The 25,109-nt window shown below is 36.7% G+C and overlaps 3 protein-coding genes across 3 annotated transcripts; 2 read left to right on the top strand and 1 right to left on the bottom strand.

Moving 5' to 3' along the window:
• The first annotated feature begins 6,022 nt into the window (after positions 1–6,022).
• LOC121235591 lies at positions 6,023–6,442 on the top strand. The gene has a single exon (XM_041131931.1). It carries the CDS (start codon positions 6,023–6,025, stop codon positions 6,440–6,442), a length of 420 nt encoding a protein of 139 aa, XP_040987865.1.
• Positions 6,443–8,376: 1,934 nt separating this feature from the next.
• Positions 8,377–15,303, bottom strand: LOC121234872 (heat shock 70 kDa protein 16-like). The gene is made up of 10 exons (XM_041131002.1): positions 15,144–15,303; positions 13,440–14,737; positions 12,094–12,306; positions 11,558–11,653; positions 11,315–11,464; positions 10,705–10,905; positions 10,099–10,245; positions 9,892–10,020; positions 9,671–9,801; positions 8,377–8,884 (listed from the first exon to the last, which is right to left on the bottom strand). Exons 2-10 carry the CDS (start codon positions 14,607–14,609, stop codon positions 8,794–8,796), a joined length of 2,328 nt encoding a protein of 775 aa, XP_040986936.1. The 5' UTR covers positions 14,610–14,737; positions 15,144–15,303; the 3' UTR covers positions 8,377–8,793.
• Positions 15,304–21,303: 6,000 nt separating this feature from the next.
• On the top strand, positions 21,304–25,109 carry LOC121235160 (1-acyl-sn-glycerol-3-phosphate acyltransferase-like). Its single transcript, XM_041131434.1, is given in 6 exon segments — positions 21,304–21,711; positions 23,013–23,162; positions 23,678–23,719; positions 23,721–23,777; positions 23,854–23,946; positions 24,552–25,109. Coding segments are annotated over 6 exon segments (927 nt in total). The 5' UTR covers positions 21,304–21,393; the 3' UTR covers positions 24,819–25,109.

Genomic DNA, 25,109 nt, shown 5'->3' with positions numbered 1-25,109 from the left:
ATGAAAATTACAATTTTCTATTAAAATATAACGAGTTTACTCTTATTATAAATAATCATTCTCGTTACAAATAACTCATTACAAATATTTATTTTTATTTCAGCGAGTTCATAACTTTCAAGCTAATCTTCATGATGTAAGATGATTTATTCGCCCACAATTAATACATATAATTTCAACGTTTTTTTTTTTTACAGTTGCGTCACGGATATTATATATCTTGATCATCATCTGGACAGGCAATAGAAAAGAGTACTCGCAAGGAAGATCGAGATGATCAATAAATAAAATATTAAATAATAATTTGACCGCCGGCAAATCCGCCGCCCTGATCATATAGTACGTACTTGGCATCATTCTTAAATGGATTATCTTCCAAAATATTTTTTTAAGTTAAGAATATCTTAATTAGTTCTTGACCAGTTATAAATAATTATAATGAACTTATCTTCTCTCTCTTTGATTCCGACGGATCGACTATCAAGTTGGTCATGAACCATGGGTTTCATGTGTTCCAATCTCATAAAATATCGATCGGCTTAATATATATATATATATATATATATATATATATATATATACTGTACGACCCAATAATTTGTTAATTATTCTCCAACCGGCCGTAACATAAAAATAAAATAAAAAAATTGTTAGTCTAAATGTATATATAATATTAATATATATTTATAAAGAATTAATAATTTGGTCGTCTAAGGTGATCAATTGATCATATTATTAAATGCATGTAGCAATTAATTAACTAAATCAAGTCAAAAGCAAGAAAACACTAATGAATATATATTCATATATGATGCAAATTACAAGATGTACAAGAAGATGGGATAGATTTGGAATTGTTAAGCTCAAGTATAAAATTCTTAGAAGTTAGGAAACTCCTAACACCAAGAACTTATGTAATACTAAAGATCAATTATTTGGGACTTTATTTGAACATCAGGTGCCAATAAAAACAAAGTAAAAACCGTGAATTAGCAATTTCAAGACAAGAAAAGTAAATAAACAGAAAAAATATATATAGTAAAAATCATATATATTTGAAGCCAATTACAAGATCATGTCAGTCAACTTATTTATTGTTATGATTCTGAAAGTTAAAAATTTAATCAAATTAGTATCCAACAGTTTTAGAGTTTTTGGATCAATAGTTCGGTCTTTAACAATCGGTATCAAAGCAGAGACAACGTCATGGGTTCAAATCATAGAGGGGACGACCTATAGGCTGGATTAAAATATCTTGGTACTTTGTATGTGTATAGTGTTAAATCATTGAATACTGATAGATGAGTGAAGTCGTCAAAAAGAAAATGGCTACTACCAGATCAGTGTCGATAGAGTGGGCTGACTTGGACATCGGATTCAGAAGCGTGATATAATGTTATGATCATGAAGATTAAATATTTAACCAAATTAATTAGTATTCAACAGTTTGAAAATTTTTGAATCAATAATTAAGTCTTTAACATTTATATATAGCAAATGATCGATGGAGTGATGATATAACAACTGATTTGTTGGAGAAAAAAAATATCAAAATTTGAAACTCTCTAGTCAACACAGATGGCTAAAAGAACGTTGATTTGAGTACCTTGACCGAACAGGCCGAGACAACGACGAAAAAACAAACAAAAAACAAATTAAATAATATTAAGATCAAGAAGACAGTCAAAACTCAAAAAAAAAAAAAAGCTACGTGAACGGATCTCCAACCAAATATTCTTGCTTAATTTCCAATTTCCATCAAATAAATAAAAAATCAGAAACTAGCTACTTTTAGCAAGGAGTACTGATCTTGTCATTGTTGGAACGTGGATTAATTAATTAGCATATTAATTATATATGAACTGATGGGATGAAGACTTCTGTTATATACCGTCATTTTTGTACATTTTATTAATTTGATTGATCAAAATAGTTATTTTATATTAAAAAAATGATACATTCAATCATATTAGTAGAATGTACAAAAAAATAAATAAAAATGACTGTATATAAAATTTTTGTGAGATAAAACTTGCTTGCGGATCAATGCAGACATTGGCCGGCCGGCAAGTAATTGATCAACAAAACTCTGTGCTATGTTATTCAGAGTTACAATTTGACGAGTAATTGGACATAATAACCTTAATTGCCTCGTTAGTGTACGTACGAGTTTCGTCTAAAATATAATGTTGTTTTTATACTGTTAAAGTCTTTTTAAGTTTTTATCCGAATTCGAAAGCCTTGATTAAATATATATGAGAAAGTTAGACACATAAAATACCTACCAATAAATTCTGAAAGATATATCTAATTTATGTATTTTTCATTTGAAGTTCTTAAATGAATCTCTTTCCATTTACCATATATAGAAGTACCTAGCGAATGCTTCATTGACACCTTTGTTAGTTAGTGTATGATAATTAACAACTGTAAATTAAAATTATTCTATTCAACAGTTTTACACTATATATCTATTAAAAAAATAATAAAAATTAGTGTATAATGTATGACTGCTAAATAGAATTTTACGTAACAAAAAAATTCATGCACACTCTGTAGACTGGAGAGTGGAGACACAATTATATATGGGCACGTGAGTGGCAGGTGGAGAGAGAATCTTTGAGGGTGTGGGCTGAGGACAAGATCATCAGGAACGGTTCCTGAAGGTGATGGATTAATGGTTGGCGAATATATGAAGGAGCCAACTTAGACTCACCAACCTTCCACAAGTACGTTCTAAGTGAACTCCCTTTTGATAATAAGCTAATTCGTACGTAATTAAATTTGAATTTTCTTTTATTTTTTTCCTTTTATTAAAAAAAAAACTGTTAATTAAACCTAATTCATTGATGAATTTAACTAATTATTTAATCATCATTTTTTATTATATATATATATATTTTTTGTGATTCCAGCATTAAGGATCTTCTTTAATTCCGATCGTGATCAGAAATCAGATATAAAAATCAGGAAAGGAAGAAACATTCAATTAAAATTATATATATATATATATATCTCATTTAATAAAAATAAACAACACAATGATAATCTTTTAATATTTTTGTATACTTGCCGTACGTACTCTACTCTTGAATAAATTTTATCAGTAATATTCTAAAAAAAAAAAGACCCCACAATAGCATTTTAACACATGCAAATGTTTAATTGAAAAACCCATAAATGAAACCTATTAATTATAGGTTCGAATATAAATTAAAAAAAAAACAAATAATGATACAAGAGAGAAATTTTTTAATTTTCCTTAACATTCTACCCCCACCATAGACATAGTAAAATTCAGATTCATTGGATATGACAGTGATTAACGATAAAAAAAATAACAAAAATAATAAAAATTATATTCTAAATAGGAATGATCGGTCACTATACATTCTTACATCTCACATTTATATATATATTTTTTATATGATATTAGAGTATTTTTTTATAAAATATAAAGTATAGAATAGTGAATAATAACGCGGAAGAAATTTTCTGTTTTAAAAATGTAAAATGATGACCAACATATGTGTGCTGATTGTACGTAGGTAGTTGATCGGTCTTACAGCAAACTTACTATGTAGTAGTGACGATTCATATTGATTTGTGCGAACATAATTTTTCGTGCCGCCTTTAAAAATAATTATAAATAGGTGAAATTGTTAATAAAATCGGATAAGATTTGTCATATAATTAATAATAATAATATATAAATAATTGGGGTTAAAAGAGAGGGAAGAAGATGGGAAAGTGATCATTCAATCGTTGTCAAGCACACGTGAGAGAGGAGTGGCACCTCAAGGCTCAAACAGACCAAAGTTCCTCCCTCTAATTTGCGTTCACACCTACTTTCAAGCTGGAAGATGCCCTCCCCATCCCCTTTCACACCTCGAAAAATTAAGCCATTTTAATTAGTAGTCTAGCTCGTGGCCGGCTTTGGTCTCCATTGAATGGCTTGACTTGATCTTGATGAAAATTCATCGCTTCACTTCACATATATATATTTTTTTGATTTACTAGGTCAGCCTAGTGCTAGCAGCTGCTAAATACTATCTTTTATTTATGAGAATCGTTATAGATACAATACAATAAAATTATATAAAAGTAAATTTATAAAATAACGTGATTTTATAAAATTTATTTAATTTATTTTATAAAAAAAGTAACTTTACAATCTACGTATCACATTAAGTCACATTATTTTGTAGGTTTATTTTTGTGTAATTTCTTTGTAACTAAAATATTTTTCTTAATTTATATATTAGTCAGGTTGTGAATTTAGTTTTATGAAATATTTTTATTGTTAAAAGATTTCTCAATTTTTAAGATTAAAGTTAAGATTCATTGGATATATATGATGGTAATTAACGATAAAAAAACAATAAAAACTAAAAAGCATAAAAAATGTAAAAAGATGACCAACGTATGTACATGTGCTGATTTTCAAATGTAGTTGATTGTTCATTAAAAGATTTTTCGTTGCAAAAGCTCCAATATTTTAGCAGCCAGCTTTGAGTTATTTTTTTCAATATTTAATCAATATTAAGTATAATATTGAAGGACGTAGAATAACACTTATAATCTGAAATTTATTTGCCATCTTTGAATTAGGCACCTTAGTTAAAAGTACGATACGTAATATGAATATAATTATATTAATATAATATTGTGTTGAATAAGATTTTTAATATTAATTAATCAATTATAACACGTGATTAATAGCATTTAAGTTTCAGTACTTGAATTGCTAAAGTCATAGTACTAATTATATGGTATGCTTGGTCGACAATTCAAAAGTCCATCTCGGAGATTTGTAATTCGGTCGACATGATATCTTAGCTCATAACTTTAGACCCTAAACCACATATATATATACAAAATAAGTGGCATTTGCATGCAGCTAAACTACATATAAACAAAATCATAATTATCGGCACAAATATTGGAAATCATCTTCAATATATATGAAAACTACAAACAGCGGCTTAATTAAAACATGTATAAAATATAAGCAAGCTCAAGCAACAACATTATATATATATATATATATATATATATATATATATATATATATATGACCATAATATTGCTGCGGATTTTTTTTTTTTAAAAAAAAATCATGCATGACCATAGAAATATTATATGTATGTATGTATATATGTATGCATGTATCCTATTTTTTTTATTCCCATTTAATTGGCTTTTAACATATAAAAAAAAAGATGTTTTAGCCATAACAATAAACTCACAAACTGATATGGTTTAATATGATATGTTAAATTGTAAAACTAACGTATCATATGAAATCATGTCAATTTATGAGATCTTTTTATAACTGTAGCATTTCTCTTAAAAAAAAATTGTTGTCATTTAAAAAAAAAAAACATAAATCCATTGAAAAATATGTATAAAATGTAAGCTATAGCTAGCTGCTAGCTCAAGCAACCTGCATATATGCATTACCATGACCATGAAGTCATGATATATTCGACAAAGAGAAAACCTAAATATTGAACATTATTTTTTGAATTGAAATTCAAAGCTAGCAAAGGCAAACCAAGCCGCCATGCACGTCGAATTAGATCGCGCGCCCACCGACGGCTGGCTGGCTCTTAATTAGTTACCAATTACGTACGTGGAAGTCATCACAAAACCTTTTGATCAGTTGGAATCAATCCGAAAATCAATCATGATGAGGTCAAACTCAAACCGGCCCCCAGTCACCTGCATGCCACGTAGGACATGTCACACGTGGCAACAAATTATGTTTGACCCTTTCTCTAATTTCCCTGGCCAATTATATATATATATATATATATATATAATACCATTTCTCTTTAAGATCACCACCCACCTTTTCCCTCTATATATACTACACGTAAAAGTACCCACAGGCCACACCTATCCATATCCAAAAGGACCAAAACCTTGCTCTCTCGATCCATCGATCTCCACAAAACAAACGGAAAACCAAAATATATACATAACAGATAATTACAAATCATAAGCAAAAGATCATATCATGGGAAATTGTTTACGGCATGGTCATGATCAGTCTTCCATTCAATGGGGTGGTGACGACTGGGGGTCTCCGGCAAACGATGAATTTGGCCTGCTTTATGCAGCTGGCCCGGATAAGCGCGGTCATGAGATGGCCGGCGACGACAAGGCCTCGAAGACGGAAGAGAAGGGAGTTCTCGGACACGACAGAGGCCGCGGTTTTACTTCTTCATCTGCAACAGCAACAAGTGCCGCCACAAAAATTACCGAGGTGAAGATCAAGATCACAAGGAAGCAGCTGGAGGAGTTGCTGGGTAGTGTGGACATTAAGGATCTGACTGTGCATCAAGTTTTGGCCCAGCTGATGAATGCCAGCGATCAATACGAGACGCATCAACGGTCCTGGAGGCCTGCCCTGCAGAGTATTCCTGAAGTGAATTGAGAAATCTCGAGGTGTAAAACTGTAAATTAGGTAGCTAGCTAGCTGCAGTGATGAATACACGTACGTACATGTGATGGTAGCGGTGATGAGGATGAAAATGATAGATTGAAGACTCTTTCTTTGCTTTGATCTGTTCCTCTGAATTATCGGATGTGAAGTAGTCAACGTCACGTACGTCGTAAGAACTACTGGTCTTTCGTTTTGTAAACAGTAAAAGGAAGTGAGGTGGAATGGGGCTCGGAAGCAGATCAATGCATGGCACTTTTTCATAGATTTTTTGTCCACTGTGAATACCACTTTCTTTCTTTCTTTTTTTTTTTCTTTTTTGAGGCAGAGATGTTCTTTTTTTTATTTTTTATCTTCTCTTAATAATTAATTCCTTATCATTTGAGTGATCATTTAGCAAATGGAATATGGAAATTGCTGAGTCAGTCCACTACTTCGTATATATGAGCTCTAATCATAATGTAATGATTAAAATAAAAGTGCATGACGTGTTATCAATATCTCTCTCTCTCTTTCGAGAAATGCTTTAATAAATAGAAGAAGTCGAAAAGTTAAGAATATAAATTATCCAATTAATTGATTATATATATAAAGGCAAAATAATAATTTTAATATAAAAAATTGTCTATAAGCTTCCATTTAATCTCAAATAAAAACAAGTACATAAATCACAGCTTAATTTCACTTATAATTCGAAAAATTATGTGAAAAATTCGGGTGTTTATAATGTTAGAAAATTCAGAAAATTTGCTATTTGTGCTATATATCAATCTTCAAGGGACGCCCATGCATACAATGACTCGCTCAGTTTTCTCCCATTCCGACCCACGAACTATTTGCATTAAAGAAGGATATATTATATATATATATATATATATATATATATATATGATGGGTAATATATACACACAACACTTTTTCATAATATATTTTATAAAAATATTATAAGGTAAAAGTATTTTTATAAAATAATATTATTTTATAAGATATTTTATAAAAATATTCTTCATTTAAAATATAATTGTATAAATAATTTTATAATACTACATCTATCTCTCTCTCCTTCTACTGCCATTCGATAGGTACTGATCCTGGTGATGACGAAGAGTTTATATAGGAACCGATCGAAATATCGCCAGAAAATGTCTAAGCCGATTTAGGGCCCGTTTGTTTTTAGAGATGAGATGAAATGAGTTAAGATTAAAATTAAAAAATTAAATAAATTATTATTAGAATATATTTTTTAATATTATTTTTATTTTGAGATTTGAAAAAATTGAATTATTTATCTTATTTTATATAAAAATTTGAGAAAATTATAATAATGAAGTGAGATGAGATGAGATGAGATGTTTCTTGAAAACAAACGAGGCCTTAATGCACTGACACGAGACCTCTGTCCTACTACTTTATTGACCAGACCCTTGCTCCATTTAATACAGTAGGTTGGCTTGGAAACTCGGGTGGGTACGATTTTTAAATAAATTATTATTATTATTATTATTATTATTTATTACTATGTACTATAAATTAATATTTTTTTTTTACTATTATTTACATAATACTTCAAAATAACTCGCTATCTAAACACAAACACAATCATTATTTTTTATCTATATTTTATTACTATTTAATATTCTATTATTACTTTTTATCGTTCACAAACATTTTCAAAAACTTCATTATACAAACTAGACGACGGCATGTGCCACTTTGTGCAGCGCATCAAGCACATTCGCCCACTGTTCTGTAACGTTGCTTCTTGTGCCTTGTAAATCAGTGGCCTAGGAAACTGGCGGGATGGCAGCAGACCGGCCATTGTTCATCCCAAAGGAGGAAAAAACACAAAAGCTTTAAGCATATGGCTTCTAAACATGAAAAAGGAAGAGAGAGAGAGAGAGAGAGAGAGAGAGAGAGCATTACTAAAGAACACGAGAAGACATCTATCTGAGAGTGGTGATGTGAGCAAGCACCGATTGTATATTTTTAGCTCTAAAATTCTTGTAAAACAAATACACCACTAAATTGAACTTTCACACAAATTTCAGTCCTATACCAAGAAGCTGCCCGCGGAACCCAATTTTAACAGCAGCTACAACTGTTTACATTACCAATTGTACAAAAAGCACCAGCAGAGAGACATTGACGTTCACGCAAAAACTGGGGCATACATTGACTACAAACCTCTTCTATTACTAACACCCCATGTCCCGGTTCACAAAAGAGAGAGACTTTATTTCAAAAAATAAAAATAAAAAATAAAAATGAAGCGAGATCTACATTTGTCAAGATCAGATGAGGATCTCTATTCTCAACCCTATGGAGGCATCAATACGTCAGACTTCTCATGCGTGACTGGAAGTGTCGTGCTGGTCTGGCCCCGATTTCTCTGGATTTGGAGAAGAAGCCTTTGATCTCAGTATATGCTTGCATGTCCTGCAACAAAACATCGTTAAACTCTCTAAGGGTATTGGAGATTAACAGTGAGAAGAGTGCTAGGATGCAAAATGCATGAAATCATCCTACCACACAACATATCATACCCTTTCATATATGACATCTTTTCCCTATATAAGCCATTGCTATAAAGTACAATGCTTAAGCTCACCAATTTGGAAATTCAATTTTCAGTAAAAGATTACGTAATTTGTAATGCCTCAATGAAAGACTCAAATCACATGGCCTATACTCCAAAATGACTAGTCAACGATACAATTGAAGTCTTATTGGAACCTTATAAAGAACAAAAACTTCTCATTTCCAAGCAATGTGGGATCCCATACACTACCCACCCTTATCCATATTATATGGGGTATCACAATCTACCCCTCTTAAATTCCCGACGTCCTAGTCGAGCCTGTCCATTGTAGGTGGCATGACTCAAGTCTCACATTTCTGGTTGAACCTGTCAATGATACCATTTGTAACGTCTCAATGGAAGGCCCAAACCACATGGCCTATACTCCAAAATGACTAGTCAATGATACATATGGAATCCCATTGGTACCTTATAAAGAACAATAACTTCTCATTCCCAAACAATGCGAAATTTCATACACCACCCACCTTTATCCATATCATATGGGATATCACATAATTGGCTTATGAAAAATTGGATCCTGTACTCCCACATTCAGGTTCTGTGTCTTCTGTCCTAACTATATGGAACAATATAACTTGCAAATATGTGAAATGCATATAAAAGGAGCACAAGAGTAATACGTGTCCAAATCCTCTTTCCTGCTCTGGATATCGCTTGACCATAATACTGGATCCATGTTCTTAGGCGTGGCATCTTGCTGTTGGGATTTCTCTATTAGCCACTTCTCTGCTTTATTGCACTCATTAATGATCTGAAAGTAATGGAAAGTTAAAAACATTGGAAACATCATCAAAACAGCATGAGATTAGTAATTGTCATCATTGGCAATTTCATATCATACCGTCTCTCGATCCTTGGGTGGGATTGAATCAACTGCCTTACTATAATCCACAATGGACTTGAGCAGATCTCTTCTTGCTTGTGCTCTTGCTGCTTCATCCTTATAACGATTCTCTATTGGATCCACCAACTATAAAACACAGAGAGAGTCAAGCAAGGAGAAGAAAATATGAAGACAAACTAGTGAATTTAGAAAAGTGAAAATAACCTTCTTAAGATCATCTAGTTTTGAAGTATAAGCACTTTCCGTTTCATCAACCCCATCCTCATAAAGCCACTCCTCTGTCTGCTGTAGCCTGCTAGAGATGCCCTCTCTCTCATGGTCACTTGCAAAGCTCCGATAAGTGTTGAATAGCTATTTATCATACACATGATTATTTCAGAAGCCCGTTCATTGAAAGATGGAAGTATGAACTAAAACACCCATCTTAATTGTTTCCGTCAGTCATTCCACGAGATGGATAATGATGCGAACAGCATTAAGATATTTCCCACAAAATAGTGAATGTTAAGACTGATGAGTTAATAGCACGAGCACCATGCACTAATACTATAAATCGCCCTGTAACAATGTAATATAACCCTATCTAACAATCAAGAAACTAAGTTGCCTAAAATAAAAAATAAAGGAAGTTCAGAAGATAAATTTATCATATCAGAGCGTGGGCATCAAGTCATACTACTTCCTCCATAAAACCAGGTAGCTAATAGAGGTGCATGACAACCAAATTGAAGTCAACCTAGTGTACGATCAGGTTTAGTCATAAAACAAAAGCATATATTTTACGTGTCAGAATAATTACACAAGTTATACCTTATTTCGCATATCATACACATAAGACTCCAGGGCGTTCTTCTTGTATTTGGTTTGTTCCATAGCTCTGTCCTGTTGGGCCAGCTGAGTTTCTTTTTCTTGGGCATCAGAGAGCTCAGCCTCGGTCATTCCACCATAGATACTTTCGCTAACCGGTATTTCAAGCCTCCTGGTCACTTTATCACTTCTTATTCCCTCAGCCTGCAGGAGGGTTCTATGAGTTAGTTTACATTTCCCACATGGCTTTAACATTTAATTTTTCAGAAAAATACATGAACTTTGACAAAACATAAATAACATACTCATCCATATGTACTCCCTCAGTATCAAAACCATTTTCCACTTTGAAGATCCATGCTTTATTCTTAAATGGTGCTAATATAAAAATTAAAATTTCCTCTAACAAGTTACCAGTGCCATGATGAAGAATATTGTGGAGAAGTGATTATAAAGTTAGTTATGCACTTCCAACCCTCAACAATATCTTCTGAAACATCCAAGAAGGAAACATGGTTACTAATTTAATGACGAGGTCAGTGCGTGCTTACAGATAGACACATGGAGAAACAAATAGTGCTGCACAATAAGGACGTGATTGATTAAAACTTACAGAAGCATGTGAAGATTTAGACTGTGCACGGGTACTATCTTCAACACCGTTTGCAACCATATCAGAAGCAGCACATTCAGCATCCATTTTATCTATATTCGAATGAATATTGCTGCTTGTGACTGTATCATCTACATGATCTTCTATCAACTGAAGTCATAATAAGATTTATACCACATCATAAAAGTTCAACAAAAATGACAAACTCAAATAGGTGAAAACAAAATGAGACTCCTCACTAACCCAAGCTGATTCAACACTGACAGTTCCATGGAGGTTCAATTGAACTTTAACTTTAACCCTTGCCTTTTCACCATGGGAGCTGTGGAAAGGGCCAATCTGTGAAAGGAAAAGATGGTTGATAAGATAGAAATGATGTTATCATGCCAAGAGAAAAGGAGTAAAAAGTTCAACTCTGAGAAGTCCTCAGTTCATAGAATGTACAATTGTCGGTACTGTATAGATAGACGCAAACTCTAGCAAAACACAAAGTTCCCATTGACTCAGCTGATATTTGCAGTTCCAAGTGCTCTTCCCATATATAAATAATCGATAACTCAAGCCCACTAGTTTTGATAAACAAACACAAAGCTGGGTCGAGCTTGAGGTATTTGTGAATGGCTTTATTGATTTGCAGCGTACTAAAAGGATGTGCACAAAATAAATCAACAGCTTATTTTAAAATGAAGCCTCAAATAAGATAATGTAAATGAATCAGAATTCAAAGGAGGAGTTCCTAAACTTTTTCATGCAAGCAAAACACCTCCAAGTATGCATACCGTGAAACAACTAATCTTTGGTGAGACACCAGGGGGCAGTTCATGTGGATTGGCATAGAATGCTTCCAAATGGAACAAATAGCTTCGTTGAAATGATAGAACCTTAAGGCTTGGAATTGGTTGGCGTCTAGGAAACAGCACACCATTTGAACCCGTGCAAATTGAGCCTTCTTCTGATGAAAATCCTATGGAGAAAGGTATAATATCTTGAACCTGTATGATAAAATGCAAAGGGAATTGCTTACAAAATAGAATAAAGCCTCGTTTGTTTCACAATCATTCTCGTCTCATCTCATCTAATCATTATAAATTTTCTAATTTTTCACACAAAATATTCAACTTTTTCAAATCTCAAAACAAAAATAATATTAAAAAATATATTCTATATATTCTAACAATACTTTATTCAATTTTCAACTTTTATCTCAACTCATCTCTTCTCATCTGCGAAAACAAACGAGGCATAAGACTAAACAGATATATAAGTTGCTAAGTCAGATCATATGGCACAAGATAGCACAATTTTAGTACTTTGGAAATCATATTATTTCCAATCCCTAGGGGTTGGCTCGAGTGGTAAAGGCCTTGGGCTTGAGGGAATGCTCCCCCCAAGTCCAAGGTTCAAATCCTCTTGGGTGCAAACAATCTTTAGGAGCCACACCCCCTGGTGAAAAACCAACGATTTAACCAGTTCCGTGTAGGGAAACTTCCGAGGGTGCAGTGCACGGAACCGAGGTTTACTTTGTAGGGGTGGGTCCGAAGGGCCCTGCCTTGGAGAGGTTCCCCAACATCAAAAAAAAAAAAAAAAAAATTTCCAATTCGACGATCAACAGATTTATTGCTAGTAACATGACTGACCTGTGGGCCTAATGGTCAACAATGTTTTTTCCAGAACTTTACAATGGATGCAAGTGATCCTGTCTTTGTTTAAGGAAAACTATAGTTGCTTATAAGTTATTATTATTGTTATCATTCTTTTCATCCAAAGCATGCAAGGCAGCTGAGCTCAAAGCCCACCAAAACTAGATCTGTAATGCGTAGTAATGCACTTTGTTTACATGAGTGAAGTCAGCACCTTTTGGAATATATCGTGCATTGCACAGTCAGATATATATGATGCTATGATATTCAAATAAATAGAATGATATACTATAGCAGTTTGGTTAAACATAAGCAGTGGTGTATGGCTAAAGATAAACATTATGGCTTAAATGTTTATTGAAGTATGCTCAGGACAAATATTGGCAAGTGAGCAAACTCCTCTAGAGCTGCCGGAGTATGAGTACCCCCGATCGTCCTAAAAAGCAGAGGGGGAAAGAACTGAGAATTCATTTTGAAATACAAACCTCATATTCTCTAACTCTAAAAACTGGACTAAGCATTGCACACTGAAGAGCACATCCACGTGCCACACATTCACTCGCATTCAGTTTCCGGCTGGGTTCCCTCCTGAATATCGAAGCTAACAATCTTGTAATAGCTGGAATCCTAGATCCTGAGCCAACTAGCTCAACAGAATGGATCTTCTCTGCAGCCAACCCTGCATCAGCCAAGGCTTTGTTACAAGTAATGCTCATCCTATCCAATAATCCCGAAGCTAGCTTCTCGAATTCTTCCCTCTTAATAAATCCCTTGACATCTTTCTCCTCCATCAGACACTCAATATTTAGAGGTGCCTCTGGGTTTGCACTCAACACTTTCTTCAGCTTCTCGCATGCTACCCTCAGCCTGATACATGCCTTGATATTAGAGTACACATCAATACCATACTGCTCTTTAAATTTTGAAGCAAAATAAGTAAACAAAACTTCGTCAAAGTCTCGCCCTCCCAAGCTTATGTCAAAAGTATGTGATAATATCCTCATATGTCCAGCCTCAAATAATGCAATAGAGACCTGGGTATCACAATGGCCAATGTCAACAAATACAACGTAAGTTGGTCCAGAGCTGGGGAAATCTGTTTTATAAATTCCAAAACTAAGTGCAGTAGCAGTACAGTCATGCATCAATCTCAAAGGCTTTAACCCAGCAATTGTCGCAGCATTCAAATATGCACGTCTCTGCAAGTCCGTAAAGTATGATGGGATCCCGATTACACAATCTGAAATGGGCATTTCCAAACGTTTCTCTGTTATCTCTTTCAAATGAGCAAAGAGCATTGCCAGAATCTGCACTGGTGTAAATGTATGGCTCTCAACCCGGTACGTCAAGTGAATCAAAATGCCCCCATCCGGACCTTCAGAAGTTTCAAAAGGCAGCTTTTTTAGCTCGTTCTGCACATCCACATCTGAGAATTTCCTGCCAATTAGTCTTTTGACCTGAGATATTGTGGATTTCAGGTTCATCATTGCAGAAGCAGCACCAGCAGATCCCATAAACCGTTGCTTCTCCCCAAAACATACCACAGCCGGGGTTTCACGGTTTGATTCATCATTCAACAAAACATCAATACCCCTTTGCTTCACCACGGCAATAACACAGTTCTCATTTCCAATATCAAATCCCACCACACTCATTTCGACTGATTTGGTTTCAGCGCAAACCAAAAGAAGAAGCAACTTGATTAAGTCCGAATTCTCACTTTCCCCAACCAACCAACTCAAGACTTTATACCTTGGATCTTTTCCACAAACCTTAAGTTTCCCTACAACAATATTCAAAATTTAAACAAGAAAACATAATGGTGAGAATGCCCAAGCCCGTAAACCAACATCCAAAGAAATGTAAATTCACTCTACTCGAATCAAGGATATTTCGAGTGCAAATTAAAAATTAAAGGGTGTTAAAAATTATTAGAGCCATACATTAGTAGTGACCACTAAATCAAAATATTCTAAATTCCACGTTCAATCCGAAGCCAATCAATTAGCATACATCTAGTGACCTCGCAACTATTAAAGCCAAAACAAAAAGACACAGAAACTAAAAAATTTCTTCCCATTTTCGCAGCAACCAAAAACAGGGCAAAGTTCTCTCTCACAAGCTAATCCATAAAAAATCCAATTAGAGAAGCAGCAGAGAACTTTGCCTGGTTAAGAAGGACAAATTACCTGATTCAGAGACTATTTTTCGACGAAAAATTCCACGAAACCGAAATGGAAACCAGGAAAATGAAGAAGATTACGATAGAGCAAGCGATCGGTGGCGGGGAGATAAAGCCTGCGGCTTGTTCGCGAAAACTCCACCATTTTTGAGAAATAATAAATAAGCGAGTCTGGTGGGGCGGCTGGACCAGAATAATAGTTTTTTCAGTGGTGCCCTTAACTTTTGCACATTTATTTTAAAACCCCTGTAGTTCTTGATTTTTGGGTCAAAGAGTCGCGCTCGACGACCTGGAGAAGCCAAACGACAGCAGTTTGGTCAACAGCTTAGCTAAAAATTTAAGGGTAAGATTTTGGATTCAATAACGTACGAGTCTTGCCAAGAGGCTATGGCCAAATGAGATATGATCCGATTTTTAAAATAAAAAATTTAGATTCAAAACTCTTCATCTCTTGTATAAAAAAAAAAAAAATAATAATGTTATGTCTCACCTTTCAGATGATCAATTCTATTAATGTATATTGCTAATACAGTATTAGTAACCCCTTCACTCGGACAGGCGGATGGATTGCCTCATTCAAAGCTTTTATCTCAATTGTCGGTTTAGGATAGCGGATTCACCCGTTATCCTAGTTGCGTGATTGTCCAATCCTCTTTGCTGTTCACACGATGCATCAGACTAATTGGGGGATGACTTTTTTTGGTCCGTGGCTATGAACTTAAAACAGTGTTGAATATAGACACGACACTAACTACAGAGATTAATGTTTGATTTAACGTATGACCGTTTTTCAACCTAAGTAACACAAGTCATGACCACATTCCTCTTTTCTTTCTATGGCCCATGTTTATGGTACTCTCTATATATGGGACTTATTGGCTTCTCTTCAACGTATAAGCTCCAAGTCGATTTAGTTAGGCTTTATGCGTTTGTACAAACATTATCTCATTTGAAAATTGGAAGTTTCATGGTCCTTTTGTTTCCAGTGTCGAGGTAGTTACTTGCATATTTTGAGGCTTTGGTACTTTGTTTCTTAAACCTTCTATATAGAATATGCGATATATGTTTGACTAGGATTCAGCCAAACGGTACGCTTTCTATGTTGTGAAAAACTATGACAATAAAGTGAATATAGACACGAGAAAAACAAGCAATCACACACGACACAGTATTTACGTAGTTCGGCAAATTGCCTACGTCTACGGGAGCTGCAGAGGATTTGTATTAGATGAGGAATCACAATACAATGATGTAAAACGGCTACTGTTCACAGTCATACAGTACAAGTCAAACAACAACACTATATATATGTTGTACGGCGGAAACCCTAAAACAGCAGAATTAATGATGTTCGCTCGAGCGGCGTGTCGAGCCCGCGTCGAGCGAACCTGTTTCCCGCAATCGCTTGAGCCGTGAGTCGAGCGGCTCCTTAAGCGAGGCTCTCTGACTTCCCTCCGCTCGAGCCGTGAGTCGAGCGGTCATCGAGCGAACCTCTCTGACTTGCTTCTGCTCGAACAGTCTGTCAAGCTCTCTTCGAGCGAAGCTCTCTGACTTGTATTCGCTCGAGCGGCTAGACGCTTCGCTCGAGCAGCGTGAACCAGACTCCAAATACTCAACAATTCTCCCACTTGGAGACTGGTACACTCACATTGTCGCCCCTGCCTCAAACATGATATCCTCCACCTCTGCAACTCACATCTCCTGTCTTCACGCTAGAAGACCAACTGAAGTTGCGCACAACTTCAATTTCTCAAGTGTAACACCCTTTGTCAACATATCAGCAGGGTTCTTACTTCCACAAATTTTCTCAAGTAGCAACTGTCCATCATCCAACAATAATCGTATAAAGTGATACCTGATCTGAATGTGTTTAGTCTTGGAATGAAATGCTGGGTTCTTGGCAAGAAATATGGCACTCTGACTGTCACTGTAGAGAGTGCTATTCTGATTCTTTTTACCCAATTCCTCCAAGAAGCCCTGTATCCAAACCATCTCTTTTGCAGCTTCTGAAACTGCAATATATTCAGCTTCTGTAGTAGACAAAGAAACTGTCTTCTGTAGATTAGAACCCCATGAAACTGCAGTACCACCCAGAGTGTAAACAAAACCTGTGGTACTTTTTCTGCTATCAATGTCTCCAGCTAAGTCAGCATCAACATAGCCTTGCACCTCTAAGCCCTCTCCTGAGAAACACAAGCACGTTTCTGAGGAGCCTTTTAAGTACCTCAAAATCCACTTCACTGCTTCCAATGTTGTTTTCCAGGATTACTCATGTATCTACTCACAACTCCCACTGCATGGGCAATATCTGGTCTAGTGCAAACCATAGCATACATAAGTGACCCAATAGCTGAGGCATAAGGAACCTTACTCATATAGTCTTGTTCCTCTTCTGACTTTGGTGCCTGATCCTTGCTGAGTTTGAAATGACTCCCTAATGGTGTGCCAACTGGCTTGGCCTTGTCCATACTAAACCGGTTGAGTACCTTTTTCACATACTCAGCCTGTGAGAGTCTCAAAGTGCCTCTGACTCTGTCTCTAACAATTCTCATGCCAAGGATTTGCTTTGCAGCTCCCAAATCCTTCATTGCAAAATGCTCTGACATCTGCTTCTTCAGACTGTTGATCTCATCAATACTAGCCCCTGCAATGAGCATGTCATCCACATATAGCAGCAAAATAATGTAAGAATTGTCAAACTGTTTGACATAGCAACAATGATCTGCCTGACATCTGCTGTACCCTGCACTACACATGAAACCATCAAATTTCTTGTACCACTGTCTGGGAGCTTGTTTCAGGCCATACAAGCTTTTCTTTAATCTGCAAACTGAACCTTCCTTTCCCTGTACCACAAACCCCTCAGGTTGGTGCATGTAGATGTCTTCTTCAAGATCTCCATGAAGAAAAGCTGTCTTCACATCTAACTGCTCAAGAAATAGATCTTCAGCAGCAACCATAGCCAAAACTAGCCTGATGGTTGTGATTTTTACCACAGGAGAAAAGATCTCAGAATAGTCAATGCCCTGTTTCTGTTGAAAGCCTTTTACAACAAGTCTGGCCTTGTACCTCTTACTGCCATCATGCTCAGTTTTCACCCGGTACACCCACTTGTTGTGTAATGCCTTCTTCCCTGATGGAAGTTTTGTCAACTCCCATGTCTGATTCCCTAACAAGGAATCCATCTCATCCTTCATGGCCAACTCCCACTTGCTAGAATTTTCATCTTGCGAGGTTTCTTGGTAACTCTGTGGTTCTCCACCATCTGTCAACAAAATGTAATTCAAAGAAGGTGAAAAACGCTGTGGAGGACGAATAGTCCTACCTGACTTGCGAACTGCAGCTATTGGAGTGGACGGCTCTGGATCTGACTGCGGAATAATGGGAATGGGTGTGTTGGACCCACTCTCCCCGTCACTCACATCTCTGCACTGCACTGTGACCTCTGGTAGATCATCCAAACTCACAAACTCAAACTCCTGGGAAGCTGCTTCAGCAACTGTACTAGAGTTGTCTTTGTACACAATCTTCTCATTGAAGATCACATTTCTGCTTCTTATAATCTTCCAACCCTGATCATCCCAGAAACGATAGCCAAATGCCTCGTCTCCATAGCCAATGAAATAACATTTCCTTGACTTGGCCTCAAGCTTATTACGAGCATCAGAATCAATAAGAACATAAGAAAGACAACCAAATATTTTAAGATGAGAAAATTTGACCTCTTTCCCGCTCCAAGTCTCCTCAGGCAATCCACAATCCAAAGGAACTGACGGCCCTCTGTTTATCAAGTATACTGCAGTGCTAACTGCATCTGCCCAGAAAGTAGGTGGTAGCCCAGCGTGCAGCCTCATGCTTCTAGCACGCTCATTTATGGTTCTGTTCATACGTTCAGTAACTCCATTTTGCTGTGGTGTCCCAGGAATGGTTTTCTCCATTCTGATACCCTGAGTTGCACAGTACTCCTTGAACCCACCATCAATATACTCACTACCATTATCAGACCTCAAGCATTTCAACTTCAAATCTGTTTCAGTCTTAACCATGGCTTTCCAATTTTTGAACACATTAAATACATCAGATTTATGTTTCAAAAAATAGACCCATACCTTCCTGCTGTGATCATCAATAAATGTAACATAGTAGCGAGAACCTCCAAGGGATGCCACTGGGGAAGGTCCCCACACATCAGTGTGCACAAGATCCAGTCTCTCTGACTTCAGTGTTCTACCACTCCTCAAGAAACTGACCTTCTTCTGTTTCCCCATAATACAGCTCTCACACATACTGAGATCAATTGATTTCAATTCTGGTAGCTTGCCTCTAGACAGAAGTTCTTTCATGCCCTTCTGACTCATATGGCCAAGCCTGCAATGCCACAAGTGTGCTGTGCTCTCTGCAACGGTAGTGGCAATAGTGTTATTCAAACCAGTAGTCATATAGAGTGTACCAGTTTTCTTACCCCGAGCCAGTACCAATGCCCCTTTGGTGACCTTCCAGGTGCTATTTGAGAACACCACTGAGTGACCACAATCATCAAGTTGCCCGACAGAGATGAGGTTCTTCTTTAACTCAGGAATGTGTCTGACCTTTTGCAAGGTCCATTTGTTCTTGTTAGGGAGTGCGATGTCGATGTCTCCCATTCCAATTACGTTCAAAGCTTCTCCATCAGCCAAATACACATTTCCAAAGTCACCTGCAACATAGTTTTGCATTATCTCCCGATGGGAAGATGTATGGAAGGATGCCCCTGAATCAAGTATCCAGTCATCAACTGGACTATGAACTGCAAGCAATAGTGCATCCTGTAATTCTTCAGTTACCACATTAGCACTATCATTCTCTGTCTTCTTGGAATTTCTGCAATTCTTCTTTATGTGGCCAGCTTTGCCACAATTCCAACAAATTGCCTGCTGACCAGTTCTTGACTTGCTCTTGCCCCTATTCTTTGATTTTGATCTACCTCTGTTTGAGTTCCTGTCTTGTGCTCTCCCCGAGAGTCGACATTCAGAGCTGAACTCGAACCTGAGGTCTCGCCTGAATCTCTCCTACGCACCTCCTCAGCCAAAATCAAGTCACGGATGTCATCATATTTCAACTTTGACTTACCAGCAGAATTACTAACAGCCATCCTCATGGCTTCCCAACTGTTTGGCAGTGATGCCAATAGTATCAGTGCACGTATCTCATCATCAAATTCAATTTCAACAGACGACAATTGATTTGTGATAGTATTAAAATCATTCAGATGTTGTGCAACAGACGTACCATCTGACATCTTTAAGTTAAATAACTTTTTCATCAGATGTACCTTATTATTTGCTGACGGCTTTTCATACATACTTGATAAAGCCACTATGAGATCCGCAGTCGTCTTCTCCTTGATGACGTTGTGTGCAACGGATCTCGATAGGGTTAGACGAATAACCCCCAGGACCTGTCGATCCAACAGAGTCCAATCAGCAACTGACATGCTATCCGGCTTCTTCCCCAACAATGGAAGATGGAGTTTCTTCCCATAGAGGTAATCCTCTATCTGCATCCTCCAATACCCATAATCCGTGCCATCAAACTTCTCGATCCCCGATACTTTCACTTCTTCTCCAGCCATCGTATTTCTCAGACCCTAACCTTGGCTCTTGATACCAATTGTTGTGAAAAACTATGACAATAAAGTGAATATAGACACGAGAAAAACAAGCAATCACACACGACACAGTATTTACGTGGTTCGGCAAATTGCCTACGTCCACGGGAGCTGCAGAGGATTTGTATTAGATGAGGAATCACAATACAATGGTGTAGAACGGCTACTGTTCACAGTCATACAGTACAAGTCAAACAACAACACTATATATATGTTGTACGGCGGAAACCCTAAAACAGCAGAATTAATGATGTTCGCTCGAGCGGCGTGTCGAGCCCGCGTCGAGCGAACCTGTTTCCCGCAATCGCTCGAGCCGTGAGTTGAGCGGCTCCTTAAGCGAGGCTCTCTGACTTCCCTCCGCTCGAGCTGTGAGTCGAGCGGTCATCGAGCGAACCTCTCTGACTTGCTTCTGCTCGAGCAGTCTGTCGAGCTCTCTTCGAGCGAAGCTCTCTGACTTGTATTCGCTCGAGCAGCGTGAACCAGACTCCAAATACTCAACATTCTACTGTATTTAACATTAATGTTTGAAGTATCTGTTCTTTTCTTGCCCTGTTCAGGTATTCTCTGTTTGTTTGTAATCAAACACTGCAAAGACTTTGATCATTGACTTATGGAGAATAGTGGAACTAGTTCTTTTCCGAGGACTCGAAGATTGGAGAGCTGCTTCAATGCAAGCTCTAGACTTAGTGCGAAGGAAACGCCGAAAATTCCGGCGAAAGAACTGGGATCGAAGCTAAGGGCCAATATGCATTTGGATGAAGAGGGATGGGGCTCAGTATTACTATCTTGGCTTAGAGTTGTCATATGTTTCGCGACGATGATGGTCACGACATTCGTTTGGGCGTTGATCATGCTCGCGCTTATACCGTGGCCTTATGAGAGGATCAGGCAGGGGAACATATATGGACATGTTACTGGTAGATTAATGGTAAGGTACCTTTTGATTTTATGGTTCGTGTTGCTTTTGCTTGTGCTGATGTTTTGAAGTAGATAGCTATGGTGCTGAATATTTGTGTGTTTCTCAATGGTCGAGTAGCGTATGAGCTGAAGAACTGAGGAAAAATGACATCCTTTTCTTTCTGCTGTTTCTATATGATTCAAACTAGGCCACAGAATTAAATTGGGCTGATACGAGCTGTTTCCATTTTCTTTGAACTCTTTTTTAAAAAACAGTACAATATCATACCCCTAGAAGATCTTTGCTGGCATTTATTTGAATTGTTTGCTGCTTCTCCTAATGTACTGTTTTCTTCACTGATTAGGAGACCTCCTTTCCATTTGAACTTTATTTAATTCACGGATATGAGTATGAATGCAGTGTTTGACCTCGTTCATTTTTTTTTTTTTCCAGTTTCCCATTTTTGTTAGCCGATATGTAATGCGTTAGCAGCCATAGCTATTAAAGTCCGCCGATGGTTCTTCTCCTCAAGGGGAAACAACCTATTAATTGAGCCAGATAAGATTGTAATTCCTTTTGGGCAACCATATATTATTGTCAGAGACTTTGTGAGAAAAGTTATCCTTAGATTTCGTAACAATTAAGTGTTAGAGGCCCGTGGAAAAAAAGGCTTGTTTTTTCTTGATCGTTGAATGCTGACAAGTCTGAGCATTTACTCTAGCAGTCATTGACTGGACCACAGCATGGCATTGATTTGGGAATATCATCTGTAGCAGTACGTGAAAAACAGAAAATGCTCGGGCGGGTCAAAAGATATTAATTCACAGCAAATTGAAAAGAGTGCTCAGAAAGAGTTTCTTTCAAAATAAATTACTGAAAAACGAATTACAGCTTGCATTTCACATTTTAGACTCACAGAGATTTCTCACGAGAACCTTACATAGCGTGTTAAAGTAATGAATACTCTACATTTTCGAACACAGACTCTTCATACATAAGCATCAAAGAAAGGTAAGTTCTATGAAATGGATCCGTACACAGAACAATACCATATCGGAGAATTTGGACTGATTTAAGTGACCGCTTTGTTGCACATATGACAATGTGTTCTAGCATACGGTCAGCAAACATTTTCCCATAACATCCTAGGTTTCATGGAGTGCATTTGAATAAGACGCCCCAATCATTGACCAACACTTGAAGAGTACAACACATCAATATGGCTCTTGCTGTTCAATATTCTCTTGTATTAGCTTCCTGCGGTTTATTTAGTTTGGAGAATTTGAGGGGTTTTGCAGTAGATGATTAATGCTTCAGAACATTGATCGCAGATGTGGATCCTTGGGAATCCTATAAAGATTCAGGGTGCTGAATTTTCTAATAAGAGAGCCATTTATATCAGTAACCATGTATCTCCTCTCGATATTTTCCTAATAATGTGGTTGACTCCCACAGGCACTGTTGGCATTGCCAAGAAGGAGGTATGTTCAATGCTTTAAGAATAAACATGCAGATCTTTTGTATTTTGAAAATTAATTTGTCTGTATCACCATTATGGTTAGTTGAGCCTTGACAATGCTCATGCAATGTTGAGAACAAGGCTCCTCTTGGTGAAGATTTGCACCCCATTAAAAAAATGCTCATTTCTTGCCCTCATCTCTGCTGATCAAGATCCATTTTCTTTGATTATGGTTCCTCGCCACCCAAACGCAGACTGTAAATGCTTCTGTCTTGTATTATATTATCCCTAGACGGTGTGCTGTGGAAAATGGATTTTAATATATCCTCTATTTAAGCATAGGTGTTTTTACTTGCTAGTTTCCTTCAACATTAGATTTATCTTTGCTATGTACTAGTGCAGATTTCTTATAAAAAAAATGTACAGGTGCATACAAGAGTGGAGAGTTATTCATATAGTCACTATGCCCATGCCAGATTTACTTACTTTCTAGAATGGATTGAGGAACTCCAATGACCCAATACGTATTTTATGCAGATCATTTGGTACCCACTATTTGGACAACTTTATGTTTTGGCAAAACCACCTTTGCATAGATCGCTCCAACCCAACTGCAGCCATTGAATCCATGAAACAGGTGGCCATTTTCCCCACATTGTTGGTCCGAGATTCTTTTAATAGTGTATCTAACTTGTGATCCTTCTTATGCCCAGGCAGCCTGTGCAGTAGTGGAAAACAACCTATCTTTGATAATTTTTCCCGAGGGCACCAGGTCCAAAAATGGGCGGCTACTCCCATTTAAAAAGGCAATAACTTTTCCTGTGTTGAGACTTGGTGTTTTCTTCATGATATAAATCACATTGTGGGATATATGGTGGTATTATCTATGGCCCAAAGTGGCAGGCATCACTTGAGGGTAATCCAAGCCAGTGTGCCTAGCTTTGTAATTGATGAGGTCTTTTCTCGAGTATTAAGCAAATACTTGAGTAATAAATGAAGTTTGCATCCTCCTGGGCCCTTCCACTTTGTGGGTCAGAAATTCAATTGGTGATTGTTCTAAACTTCTGTGCATCTAATTGGAAGTAGATTGAGGAATGCATTACATAAACAAACGGATGAATGACATTACTCTTATTGTGAAATCTGTTTTACTTTGATTAATAGAGACCTTTATATGGATAATAAATATTGTATCAAATCTTGCAGACGGAAACATACATGAAAATAAAGGCAGGAACCCTATATTTTTTGTTAACTGTAATAAAAATGATACTGAATGATCAGTTGGCCATTTCAATGTATAGTTTCTTTGTTATTATTAGATATGTAATTGATGTGGTAACTTTTCTTGCACTTTCTTGCTTATGCTATATGTTAAAGCAAATATTTGGTTTATCACTTTCCATTGCAGGGCTTTGTTCATTTGGCATTGCAGTCAGGCCTCCCAATAGTTCCCATGGTCTTGACAGGTACCCGTCTAGCGTGGAAGAAGGGCAGCTTAAATGTTCGACCAGCACCTCTGACAGTAAGGTATCTTCCTCCGATAAGTACCAATGATTGGACAGCGGACAAGATCGACGGCTACATTAAGATGATTCATGACTTGTATATCAAACATCTCCCCGAGTCTCATAGGCTTCTTGTGGTAGAAGATCCCAGAAATGGTTCCAATTCATAGTGGAGGTGCATCATCCTTTCTGATCATTCGATTCTTAGAAGGAAGTCCCAATGCAAACTTGCTACAATAAGCTTGATTGAATTGAGTTTGCAATTAGCATGATTGAGTGTCATATTTTGTACCACTAATTCTCTTGCAATAAGCTTAGTTTGCTCGTCCAAGATTAATTATTGACTAGGTTTTCTTAGCCTTGTAAAATTGAGTATGATCATCTTCAGTGCATCGAAGTGAATACAGAGATCCTTTTACTCATGTATATATATCAGTATATGTGCTTGTATAGTTCATTCC

The sequence above is a fragment of the Juglans microcarpa x Juglans regia genome, chromosome 6D (assembly GCF_004785595.1).
Source record: "Juglans microcarpa x Juglans regia isolate MS1-56 chromosome 6D, Jm3101_v1.0, whole genome shotgun sequence".
NCBI classification, from domain to species: Eukaryota; Viridiplantae; Streptophyta; class Magnoliopsida; order Fagales; family Juglandaceae; genus Juglans; species Juglans microcarpa x Juglans regia.
The sequence above is the reverse complement of the archived record's forward strand: the minus strand, read 5'-3'. Positions and strand labels throughout refer to the sequence as shown.

Excerpts from the sequence above, each read along its gene's own strand:
- LOC121235591 (XM_041131931.1), top strand. The coding sequence starts at position 6,023 with ATGGGAAATTGTTTACGGCATGGTCATGATCAGTCTTCCATTCAATGG.
- LOC121234872 (XM_041131002.1), bottom strand. The coding sequence starts at position 14,609 with ATGAGTGTGGTGGGATTTGATATTGGAAATGAGAACTGTGTTATTGCC. Across the intron at positions 10,906-11,314 it reads CTAAATCTTCACATGCTTCT|GCTGAGGGAATAAGAAGTGA; the intron begins GTAAGTTTTAAT and ends ACCCTCCTGCAG. Across the intron at positions 8,885-9,670 it reads AGGAAAGAGGATTTGGACAC|GACATGCAAGCATATACTGA; the intron begins GTATTACTCTTG and ends GTTTTGTTGCAG.